The sequence below is a fragment of the Magnolia sinica genome, chromosome 9 (assembly GCF_029962835.1).
Source record: "Magnolia sinica isolate HGM2019 chromosome 9, MsV1, whole genome shotgun sequence".
Taxonomy (NCBI): domain Eukaryota; kingdom Viridiplantae; phylum Streptophyta; class Magnoliopsida; order Magnoliales; family Magnoliaceae; genus Magnolia; species Magnolia sinica.
In genome coordinates, this window is record NC_080581.1 from 5,777,509 (window position 1) to 5,790,902 (window position 13,394).

Genomic DNA, 13,394 nt, shown 5'->3' on the forward strand with positions numbered 1-13,394 from the left:
GTGGGCTCCATCATGATGTAAGTTTTTCATCCATGCTGTCCATTTATTTTTCCAGATGATTTTATGGTATGAGAACAAAAATGAGATATATCTCAATCTCAAGTGGACCACTTTACAGGAAACAGTGTTGAATGAACATTGACCATTAAAAACCTTTTGGGGCCATAAAAGTTTTGGATCAAGATGATCTTTGTTTTTTCCTTTCATCTGGGCCTGTATGACCTAATCAACAGATTGGATGTCAGATAAATAGTACAGTAGGCCTTAGGAGGATTTTAATGGTGGATATCCAATCACTATTGTTTTCCTGTGGTGTGATCCACATGAGATTTATATCCCTATAATTTTTGGTATAAATCCCTAGAATAATCTGTAAAAATGGATGAACGGAATGGATGAAACACATACATCATGATGGGGACCACAGAGCACCAACCACCAGCCACGGGAATAGTGGCAGGGGGAGTAGCCAATCCGTTTCCACTGCCCCCATCCGTGGGGCCCACCTTGATATATGTATTGTATATCCATGCTGTTCATTCATTTTTCTCAGCTTATTTTAGAAAATGAGCTAAAAAATGAAGTATATCTAAATCTCAGGTGAACTAGGCCATAAGAAAAAGTAGTAATTGAATGGTCAGCATTAAAAATTTCCTAGGACCCCATAATGCCCGTCCTAATATTTATTTTCCATCCAACTTATTGACAGGGTCAACACAGACCCAGATGAAGGAATATATATATATATATATATATATATATATATATATATATTGGCTTAATCCAAAACTTTTGAAAGTTTTTAATGATCAATCACCATTGTTTCCCATGTTGCACCCGATATTTGAATTTGGCTTTATTTTTTAGGTCATACCCTAAAATGAACTGGAAAAATGGATGGACTGCATGGATATACAGTACATAAAGCAAGGTGGGCCCCTTGGTTAGGGCCGCACCATGTTGGGTGAGGCGGCGCTGCGCCTAATCCACTCCCCCTTTAACACGTGGCACTAATGTATCTATCCAAACCAACCAAATATGGGTCCCATCGTCCCTGTAGTTCATACTTAAATTATACTGATTACGATATCCTAACTATAAAATTAATAACTATCAAATGGATGGATAAAAAATAGTGAGCCGTCCAAATTTCGTTGGGAAAATTGGATTAGTTAATATTATCTCTCAAAGCGCTGTTAACTATTCTCATCCACAGTCCAGTCAGCTATTTTGTAGTCTTGATTGGACGGTCCTGATTGCCGTACTACTAAGGTATGTGAACGTTTGAAGAGTCACCGCACGTTTTAGTTTCCAAACTAACAGGAGTCAATTAACACAGGAGCCGACCGCCTCCTTCTAACCTGCCTCGCGGACCCGAATCAGGTGCAGCACGTTTTATATAGCGTGTAAAACACCCAAGCTCTGTGGGGTCAACCATCTTGTATATCTAAAATCTACTCCGTCCATCAGTTGAGAACTATTATTTGAATGGTTCTTATAGAATACAATCCTGATTAAAACTCATATGGGTGGCGCCACACACAAACCTACGGTTGGTGTCCTATCTGAGTTATGGATCCATGGATCAAGTTGAATTTTGGTTTTAGGAACTAACACTGAGGATAGAACCTGATATACGGTGTGGATTTTACATATAAGCCATGGTGGGGCCCAAAAGTCATGCTGGTGCAGCTCTTTACAGGCCATCATGGCACACGGTTACAAGATCCAATCCGTCCATCAGGTGGTCCCCTCTGTAAAGACATACTTCCAGGCCAGTAAACTCGTAAGTTATGGCACAGTTTTACAAAGAAAATTAATGGTTGAAAAAACTCCTCACGGTTTTCCTATCACTGTGGCCCACCTGAAGAACGTACTATCCCACTTTTTAAGGTATATAATACTGTCCTTTTACAAAATAGGTATCAAAGTTGGACGCGATTGTCTAGTACCTCACATGTGCAGTGGTCGGCACAGGCAGGAGTACACCGTGACGTATGGGTTTATCCACACCGTCCATCCATTTTTCCATCATTTTAGGGTACAAGTTAAAAAAAATGAGGAAGATCAAGGGCTTAAGTGGACCACACCACAAGAAGCAGCAGTTATAATGACACCCACCGTTGGAACTTCCTAGGCCCACCGTTATGTTTATTTGCCATCCAACTTGTTCATAAGGACACTGAACTTAATGAAGACAACACAAATATCAACTTTATCCCAAACTCATACAGACTCGGAAGAAGTTTTTAATGGTAGGCTTTTGATCCCCATGTGCAATCCACTTAAGTCCAGGATCTGTCTAAATTTTTTTTTGGATTATTTCCTAAAATGATATGGAAAAATAGGTGGACAGTGTGGATAAACCCATAAATTAATGTCTGCCTTTGAAAATATGAATTATCATCGTTTTCAGAAAATAAATAATTTTATTAAACTGTACCTGCAAAAGTAATAAAACAAAGCCTCTGGCCAATGAGCATGAGAACCACCAAAGTCATTAGATACGTGACATGGCTAGATATCATTGGCCGACATCTCGCTATGAGGAAGGCCAACGGTCTTTTTAAAAGAATTAACTCGACCGTGGGCCTCTTCTTCGATAGAGGGTATGTCACCCAATTATATCCCACCGCATTACAGGTCCATTGACCTTGAGGGATCCTTAAATCTACCAAATCCATATCCCCCACGGCATATGTTGCCAAAATCTTTAAAAAATAAAATAAATACCCTTTTCATGGATCTACGGATCTATTGAAAAATTAATAATAATAATGAGGTGGCATAAAATTTCATTTCTATATACTTAATCGAGGGAGTATGAGAATTAGTCTACCCTAGTATCATAGCAAGTACAGCTACTTTTCATTAGGGGTGTCAATGGGCTGGGCTCGAACCTCCCAAAAATAGAATTTTGAATAAGCCCGACTCGAATTAGTTCAAAATCTAGCGCTACGGACCAACCCCAGGCCTAGCCCTTTAACAGCCCTACTTTTCATATCAGCCTACCCTAATTAAGATACACTTGCATTTGTATGTAATCTAGCGCTACGAAGACAATATCATATTCACATGTGATTAGAATGTTTTCTATCTTCGTTTATATAAAATATTAAATATATTATATTTTTTAGAGCATGAAATTCCTATTTTCAAATATATTATGTTTTTGAGACAACGACATTGCTATTTTCTACGTTTTTTGCCCTGACAATGTGCCACAGTGACAGGAGCCGTGCGAAAGGTTGGAAAATCCTTGTGGCTGGTGTGAAAATAAGGCATGTCTAAGTTTCTGGCGGCCAAGACACTTAAAATCATTGAACAATCTACTGCATAGCCCAACATAAAGGTCTGGTCAGCTTCATGAGTCAGTCTTCATGATTTTCAAATCTGGTGGTTTTTATGATGGGGCCCACCTTTTACAAGGATTGGATTTACTGCGAGTATGTTATCTTTGAAGGGCTTGTAATGGCCCCAGTACTTGAGCATTTCTGATCTAATATAATCAGTGATTATTGCACGTGTGCAACGCACGTGGAGAGATGAAGTGGTTTACATGGGAGAAAGGGAATGAAAAGTGAGAGTTGTTTATACTGTGTCTGAACGTGGTTCATATGGAGGTTTTGAAATTGTGCACATGGCATGTGTCAGTTCAATCCAACTGTCCAAATTGTGATGTATAACCATGTTAGGTAGGTTATGTTCCAAAATTCAAATTGACTTAACATGTCTAATTTTTAATTAATAGATATTATTCATTTAATTTGGATAGCTGACTGTTCCCATTTGGATGTCCCTTAAGTAGAGTTGTACACAAGTCGATCTGAGTCGAGCTCGGCACAGCTAGACTCGGCTTGGCCTGACCCCAACTCGAACTTGGCTTGGCTTAGACCTCGAGCCTGACTGGCCAACTCAACTTGGTTTAGCAACTTGGGCCAATTCGAGCCAAGTCTTAGCTTATGCGATATTTTCTCAAACACATGAAGTGCACCTTTAACTTCTCGCAACATACAAAATAGTAGCAGTTGTTTATAAGTATTTCATCAAACACTCAATAAGCAGCATCAAAATCAAAATACGATGATAGTTTTATCATGAAAGTTTTTTGTTTTTTTGTAGTGATTTATTTTGTATCCATACCTTCCTCTCCATCAACCGATACTGCGGAGAATACATGCACCCGAAACAACACTTCGTTGAGTCATTTTATCAAACACCTAGTGAGCAACATCAATATCAAAATAACCGAGTCACTAAACTGATTTGATTCGAGTTCGATTCAACTTGAGGTTTGATCTGAATCGATTCGAGATCTGACAAGCTCAAACTCGACTCATTTTTTCAAGCTTCAAAAATAAGCTCAAACTCAGTTTGAACGGAGTCGAATCAAGCATTTTCAAATCGAGTCGATCAAGTTAACCGAGCTAACTCAGTTCGTGTACAGCTCTACCCCTAGGTACCGTCCATCAATCAGATGGTTAAAAATATTACAACCATAATGTATTTATGTTTAACATTATCCATCTAATCAAATAATATAACTTGTACAACTCTTTACTGATGGAATATCAACCATACCAACCTGTCAGGAGTATCAATGCTCTTCTTAGAATGGTGGGCCACACCCACCTAATGATATGACTTGGCACCCATAAATACCTTTTCATGTCCTTCAATAAGCCAAAGTTTTACCTTTTATTCAGAACTGATTAATGATGTGGGTAAATTTGTTCAAACTTACTCCTAAGGCACATATTAAAGATTATATCTAGGCATGTCATTATCTTTCATAATCTCCTTTCTGATAAAAAAGAAAGGGGGATAAGACATGTCTGCCATGATTGCGAGAATAATGTGTCAATGCCAATCTCATAACCCATTAATATAAGGCCACATGGGTGGAGCTGTCCCTCCTCGGATTTACCTTATGACTCAAAAATCATGATGATCTTGTAAGACTTTAAAGGCCCGTTTGGCCGGGTGGATTGGAAGGGATTGGATGGTATTGGAAGGGATTGGAAGTTAAATCCCGGGATTGGCTGGGCGTGCCAAACAGACTGGGTGATCTGATCCCGAGATATAGCAATCCTGTGGATTCTAAGACAATCCACTGGCAACACCATCATTACCTTTAAATCCCATCCAATCAACCCTAATCCGTTCAAAATTGCATAGGACATGTTTGGTTCGAGGGATTGGAAGGGATGGGAAGGTTTAACCCCAGGATTGGCCAGGCGTGCCAAACAGACTCGATATAGCAATCCCGGGATATAGCAAACCCATGGATCTTAAGACAATCCACTGACAACACCATCATTACCTTGAAATCCATGCCATCCACCCTAATACCATTCAATCCCTTCCAATCCACCCAGCCCAACGGGCCCTAATGGTTTTGGATCTGATATTTGGATTGAGTACACGGATAGATTTCACCGTATCTATAATCAATTCAGACCAGTTCAGATACATAAAGGACGGTGCATAGATTTCATCGTATCTATAATCAATTCAGACCAGTTCAGATACATAATGGACGGTGCACTTGGGATTACTACTTACATTATTATAGAAAATACGCTCTTACCATATGAAGATTCAATCCAAGTGCACCACCCCTACTAATCTGAACTCATTGTAACTACTATGGGCCCAATCCAAACCATTGATCTTGTGGGGCTCACTTAATACAAGTTTTACATATCAAACACTTAGGTGGAATGTGGTCCATTTCCACCATTAGTTTTGTATAGTGCCTACAGTGGTATTTATATGCCATGCAATCCATTCATCTAATGTGCTTCATTGGTATGAAAGTATTATTTAAAATTCTCATTTTTTTTACAACTCATGTCAGCCATACGGCATGAGATTAGACTCCACAGCTAACCTAAGTGTTGAATCAACCCTTGTTTTTTTTTAATTCGTGGCCAAACAAGGGGTGGTGTACCTGATGACCATGTGAATTTCATGCACATTTTCCCTGATGTCATGCACGTTAAATCATTTCTTCACGTTACAGAAAGTCATCCCCAGTACTATCACGAGGTAGGTGAGCTTTTCCCGTTCATCCTATAGAAAGAAACTTTGATACTATAGTGGAGTGTGAATGATGATATGCAGGGTGCAGCAGTCACAAAGTAATTAAACATTGCATTGCATACGTGGCAGACAACAAATAAACTATTAAAATAATGGTTCTCAGTTCGGATGTGTAATGAACCAAAATTTACAATTAATTACTTGATTATCTAACTATCAAATTGACGGATATAAATCACCCAATGGTCCAATTTCAACAAACAAGTGTCCACAAATCAAAAGTTAGGATTGTCCAATCCATTTGATTTTGTTAATGTGACTTAGGGGGCATTTGTATTGTAAGTTATTTATGATACAAATAGCTTATTATACTTAATCAATAGATAAATATATTTAATAAACAACATATTTATCATCTAAAAACTAAAAAAGCGTGTTTGTTTCCAACATCATAAGTAATATTTATCCTAAAAGTCAGTTTGGTCCCCCTCACATCCATTGTCCATCATGTGAAGCCAACCTTTGATGTGAATCTTTCATTGCGTGGCCTCACCTTTAATGTGGGCTATCTATCATCATTAGGGGCCAACTTTTAATGTCCACCTTTCATAAAGTAAGACCCACCTTTAATGTTAGTCATCCATCATGTGGGGCCACCATCAATGTTATTGTCCATCATATGGGGCCCATTTCAATATCACTGCACATCATGTGGTGCCCACCTTTGATATGGACCATCCATCATGTGGGCCCAACTCTAGTGTGGGTCATCCATCATGCAGGACTGATTTGGATATGGACCACTCATTTTGCAAGATCATTTTAAGGCATGAGCCCATATAAATGAGGCAGATCCAAAGCTCAAGTCAACCACACCAAGGGAAGCAGTGGGGACACAATTGCCTACTGTTGAAATCTTCTCAAGTACCACCACCATGTTTATTTGCCATCCAACAATTCAAAAGCTCATACAAACCCGGATGATACAAATACAAGCTTGATCCAAACCTTATGTGGCTCCCAAGAAGTTCTCAATTCTAGGTGTTCAATCTCCATTGCTTTCTACGATGTGATCCAAGCTTTGGATCCGACTCATTTTGGGGCCCATAACCTAGGATAATCTTGCAAAATGGATGAACGGTGTGGATATAACACATACATCATAGTTGGTCCTACAAAACTTGATGATGTCAACACACTACCAAGGCCAATGGTGTGTATGCAATCCACTTTCCTTTATCATCAACAACTTTTAAACATGCTTTGCACGGTGTGATCTCTTAGGTTGAGCAGTCTGGTTTCCATAGACTCCCTATAATATATTATATGTTGGAAAACCTGCTAGTAATATTAAATTAAATGTACCATTAAAATATTAAATTAAAGATTGAATGTTTGTCATTTTTAACATTTATTTCCTTTTCTATAGTGGGTGATCCTGTTAATAGCAGATGAGTTATATGTCAAATTGAAACTTTTGGGTGGTTGTCCATACCTCTCTGATGTGACCCACCATATGATTTGATTGGCCTAATATAAGGTAGCTGGACAGGTCAGATGTCATCCAAACATCACGTTTGGCTGGTGCCAAATTCGGTAAGAAAAATTCAAAAAACAAGAAAGGAGAAGAATTACATGTGGAGACCCCCTGATGATTGATTGTCCTCCTTGTTTGGAAGTCCCATTTTCATTTGAGGCACACCACTACATGAAATTCAGAGGTTTTCAAGTGGTTGTCGATTGTTCTCTAGGATGTGGTCCATTCGATAATCGGATTTGCATTTTGTCTTATGAGGGAGCATATCTTGATGGGACCCACCTCTTGGACGGGATGGATGTCATCCACACAGCTTGGGGGGCCCAAAACAGGTCAGTACCACCCTCCTGCGTGTTGACTTTAACTGTTTAACAGTCTCTTTCCTTTTTGGGCTTGGACCCACGGTCTTGTTGTGGGCCCATCAAACCATCAGAAAAAAGGGACAAGCAACGGCTTCAAGGAGCTGTCCATGATCTTTATGTGGGCCTAGTTAATGGGCTTCATTGCCCTAAGGCCCATAAATCTGCCCTAGACATGTTGATGTGGTCCATCTCGATGAGATTGTTGGGCCCACCATTAGAATTCTTGCCAATGCAACACGTACAATTTCGCATCATCTCCAGCATGGCTGTCAATGGGCCGGGCCTGGGGTTTCTCCCGGCCCTGATTTTGAACTGATTCGGGCGGGCCCTCTGCGTTGGGGATGGCCCGTGGAACGGAAATTTCCTACGAAATGCTCCTTGAGGCCCACCGTGATGTGTGTATAAAATCCACTCCATCCATCATTTGAGCCAATTTATTTTAGAATATAAGCTCAAAATTAAGATTGATCCAAACTCAAAGTGGGCCACACTAGAGTAAAAGTGGGGAAGGGACGCCTACCATCCAAACCTTCTTCGGGCCCAATGAAGTTTTGGTTATGCTGATATCTGGTTTTTGACCCACGTCCTGACATAAGCTGATGTAAATGATGGACGGAGTAGATGTCACACACATCACGGTGGGCCCTAATGGATGTCAACCGCACATCTACGTGGTTCGCTCAAGCGTGCGGATGCCTAGAGCGATGATTCTTCAGACAGACACATGGCGTTCTTACATGGCAATCCAGACCGTCCAAATTGCTGATCCAGCTTTGTATGGAGCATAACCAAAAAATAAATAAATAATTGCACCAAGAAGGTATTAAAAATCCATCGTAAATATGGGGGCCATGATCAGATGGCTAGGATCATCCAACCCCGGCATATTTTTAAACCATTTGCCATGGTCGGTAAGGGTAATATGATCGACCGTCCACAAATGATATCAACTTCCACGTGTACTGTGCAGAGATGGCTCTACGAATGCATTTATATTTTAGCTATAATTGTATTTTCGACCATACATTAGTCTCACAAATCGTCATAATTAAAAGAAAGTCTTGACTACGAAGTGATTAATGATCCCAGCATGTCGCCCTTCAGGGCCCACATGCTGAGATGATTCGATGATCAAAGCCGTCCGTATTATTGATTCTATACTATACGGGCTACCTCAAGAAACTTGTACGGGATTAATGATTCTCGCCATCACTACGTCTACATTGAATTTAGAACATTGAAATGAAAACTTTCAATGGCTCACATTCAGTTTCAAAAATCAAAGGTCAGGATCGTTTTTGAATCGTGATTATGGTACCATATTTTACTTATGGCAGTACCCAGAACATAGACAATTCGAATCATCGTACCAACTCAGTATGTGGGCCCTAATGAGGAGACACACGGTGTCGATCATGTATCGCGACAGAGGTAAAACTAACTCCTCCCTCCTGTTCGTTTCTCCTTGCTGTTAGATTTAAGGGCGACGATGAACTCTCCGGGGATGGGCCTTCTCAGGAAGTATCCGTATTCTCTTCGCCACACGTACGAAATCCCTGCACGTGCGAAAACATAAAATGTAAAATAAGTTTGTCAGAGGACAAATGCGCGTAGGATTTCGCATCTGGACTCGCCCATCGAATGCCAACGTGTCAGACGTTTGAGAGATCTGGGCCGTTCGTTAGTCATACCCCACCTTGTGCACGCACTGATACAAAATTCACTAACATAATCATCAGGTGGGACGCACTTCTACATCAAATGTGGCCATTGGTTAGATAAGCGGATTGCGTGGTGACCCTAACACCACGCATATCCCTGGTGACCGGACTCTGTGGGTCCTATCGTCATGTATGTATTTTATCCACGCCGTCCATCCTTTCTGCCAGTTCGATTTAGGACATAAGCCCGAAAATTGAAGCATATATAAAGTCAAGTGGACCACACCACAGGAAAAAGTGGAGATAATGATGTTCACCGTTGAGGTTTGCTAATTCCATACGCGTGTAGAGCCGTTCACATCCAAACGCCCGAACACATGCAAATATGAAACACGTGTGTGAGTTATGAGATTTCCATAAGGTTTGATATAATACTTAGATCTTTTGCCTAAAACATTAGACAATTTCACTCTTCAGGTGGGCCACAACGTGTAGAGTAAATTGGTTGTTAAAAGGTTGGTTTTTTTTTTTTTTTTTAATATCCGTCCATTCGGTTGGATATGCTGTGGCCCACTTGAGATGTGAAATAGCCTGAATTATATTCCTAAATATCTAAAATGTGTCGCTCCCCAGATGGAAAGCCCCTGATCTCACACACGTGTGATATTGTCACATGGGGTGAAAAAGATGACTTTTACATATGGTGTATGTTACAAAATTGCCCTGGACCGGGCTGACAGGCGGTTGTAAAACCTGACCTAATAAAGAAATGGGCTAACATTTTAAGCCCGAGCCCAACCATCAGGCCTGGCCTGAGGTTGTGGGCTCGGCCTAAAAGGCCCGTAGGCTTTCCAGGCCCATAACAACACTAGAAAGTACCTTTTTACCGTACAATATATACTCCTGAGAGAAGAAGAGAGAGTAGATCCGATACTATCAATGCTATCTCCGTAGATTCTAATCAAGTGCAAGAGATCCGAACCGTTAATCAATTGGGACTCACGATTGATTGGTGGTACTCCAAAATTGGTAGTATTTCGGTGTTCCAGGCCAGGATTCATGAGGATTGTAAGGAAGTCAAAGAGAAAACCTTCCAACGGTCAGTGTTTGATGAATAGATACACCTGTCAAGTGTGAATTTTAACAAATGTACTATCCATGGTAGGTTAGGATGGATGAACAGTTCTGATCTCATACACGTGCCACGTGCACTGATATCTAGTGTAGAAAGAAAGCTACACTCTTTCTTTTTCTTTTGGAGGTTGAAAGATTTGTTATGGACATGGAATGGCGGATCATACTCGCGCGATCTAGAATGGATCGTACCCAGACGTCTTATAAACGCATGGATTGCGTGTATGTTAATCAAGACCGTCCAAATTGTTGGCCTCACTGTTCATAGGGATGGGAAAATCTCTAAAGTAACATAAGTCAGACGATTTCAATCGTTCTAGTTGTGGCCATCAAATGGCAATATTGAACGGTCAAATTTAAGAGTCAAAATCAGATGGTCAGTATCATCCGGATCAGTCTGATTTTAAACCATGTTGAATAATGCAAGTGGGGCCCACACTCCGTTACGATGATGTTGCTGTTGTTCATGATGAAAGTTGAGAAAAATGGCATATATATAAGATTGACATGCTTCCCATGTTCTTTCCAAGTGGGGTCCACAAAGGTGGATTTGTGAGAATGATCGATCACACTCTCCCTTAGGATGATGATGATGATGAACATGCCAGAGAAAAATGGCATATTTCCCTGCTCTATCCAAGTGGGGCCCACAAAGGTGGATGTGTGAGCATGATCAACCACGCTCCCTTTTATGATGATGATGGAGGATGTAAAAAATGTCATATGTCCATGATCTATCCAAGTGGGACCCACAATGGTGGATGTGTGGGCATGATCGACCATACTCCCCTTTATTATGAAGAAGAGGAGGAATGATAGACGCTGCAAAAAATGTCATATGTCCGGACGAGGTTTGGCTAGTGACCCCAAGACGAGCCAGCTAGCTGATGTCAAAGTTCTGTGGGCTTCACCATGATGTATCTGTTTGATCCACGCTGTCTATCCATTTCTCTAGGTCATTTTAGGAAATCAACTCAAAAATTAGGGAGACCCAAATTTCAAGTGGACTACACCATCGGAAAATAATGTTGACTGAATGTCCACCATTAAAAACTTCCTAGGGCCCACTATAATGTTTATTTCTTATCCAACCTATTGACAAGGTCAAAAAATCCTGAATGAAAGGAAAACACAAATATCATCTTGATCCAAAACCTTTGACCCCCAATAAGTTAAGTTTCAACTGTAAGAATTCAATTCCCACTGTTTCCTGTAGTACACCTGAGATTTGAATCTGCCTCATTTTTTCGGCTCATGCCCTAGCTGGAAAAATGGATGGAAAGTGAGGATAAAACATATACATCATGGTGGGTCCAACAGAGCTTTGACATCAGCTAGCTTATTGCTCTTGTGGTCACTAGCCAAACCACATCCCATATGCCCATGATGTATCCAAGTGGGGCCCACAAAGGTGGATGTGTGAGCTTGATGGACCACACTCTCCCTTACGATGATGATGATGGTTGAGATTTTTTTTTAAAAAAAAAAAAGACATACTTCCAATTAAGGTCGCCTGCCAGGAGAAGATCATCTTCCATGTCTTCATAAGCTACCAAGTGGCCAGGAACAGCATTCGAGAGGTCAAGATCGACTTCAGACTGGAAACCCAATTCACCGTTGTTGATGTCGACAAACATCTGCCGCAACGCCCTCGCCAGGCTCTTATAACTAGCATGCTTGTGGAGGTAGATCCTCTGTCCGATGGATCGACCCTCGAGAACAACGGTCACTGGTGGTATGACCGTTGCTGCCAGCTCATCATCAAGTCCAGAGAAATCGAGGACGTCCCGTTGAGAGATGGGCAGAGATGATGATGAGGATGGATGGACGGCTGGCATTGAACCGAGGAAGCGTCTATAGAAGGTGGTGCAGCTTGGGACACTTCTCTGAAAGGATTGTTGGTGTGAGGTGAAGCTGTTCATGGCTACTTTTTCTCTCTCTGTTTCTACTGTTACTAAAATGGATAGAGCTAAAAAGACAAGTTTGGATTTATATTATTGAAAGGGTGGGGTATTGAGTTTTCTTTTAAAGAGATCTCATGAAAGAGAGAGCAGAATTGTTATGCCAAATCGATGGCATTGATTGCTTTCGCATCTGATATGAAGGGAGAGAGAGAGCTAGGGTTTGAAAGTATAAATAAAAATAGTCAATAGAACTGCTCCAATAAGCAACATAAGAGAAAGAAGGAAGAGAAGCAAATATGTGAGAGAGAGAGAGAGAGAGAGAGAGAGAATCAACTAGTGTTGTGGTGCTAAAGAGGGTTTGTTGCATACAAATAGGTGTGGAGAGAGAAGGTGGTGAGTAGTGAGTACGTTCGCTTTGGGAGTGAATTAGGTGAGACCCCGGCCTCACCCAAGATGGTGCGGCCCTTATTGTAGAGCCCACATTGATGTATGTATTCTTTATCTACTCCTTCCATACGTTTTTTCAGATCATTTTAGAGCATTATGATAAAAATAAAGTAGATCCAATTATCAGGTGGACCATACCATAGGAAATAGTGGTGACTGCTCGCCCTACCATTAAAAACTTCTTATAGAGCACCTTAACGTTTATGTAGTTTTTATTTTCCATCCAATCTGTTAATAAGGTCAAATGACCATGGATGAACGTACAAACACAAATAGAACCTTGATCGAGAACTTTTAGTGGCCG

General features: G+C 40.7%; 1 protein-coding gene across 1 annotated transcript; it reads right to left on the bottom strand.

Annotated features, from left to right (window-relative positions):
* Positions 1 to 8,858: 8,858 nt before the first annotated feature.
* On the bottom strand, positions 8,859 to 12,792 carry LOC131256112 (auxin-responsive protein IAA33). Its single transcript, XM_058257160.1, has 2 exons — positions 12,237 to 12,792; positions 8,859 to 9,500 (listed from the first exon to the last, which is right to left on the bottom strand). Exons 1-2 carry the CDS (start codon positions 12,659 to 12,661, stop codon positions 9,422 to 9,424), a joined length of 504 nt encoding a protein of 167 aa, XP_058113143.1. The 5' UTR covers positions 12,662 to 12,792; the 3' UTR covers positions 8,859 to 9,421.
* Between the last annotated feature and the right edge of the window lie 602 nt (positions 12,793 to 13,394).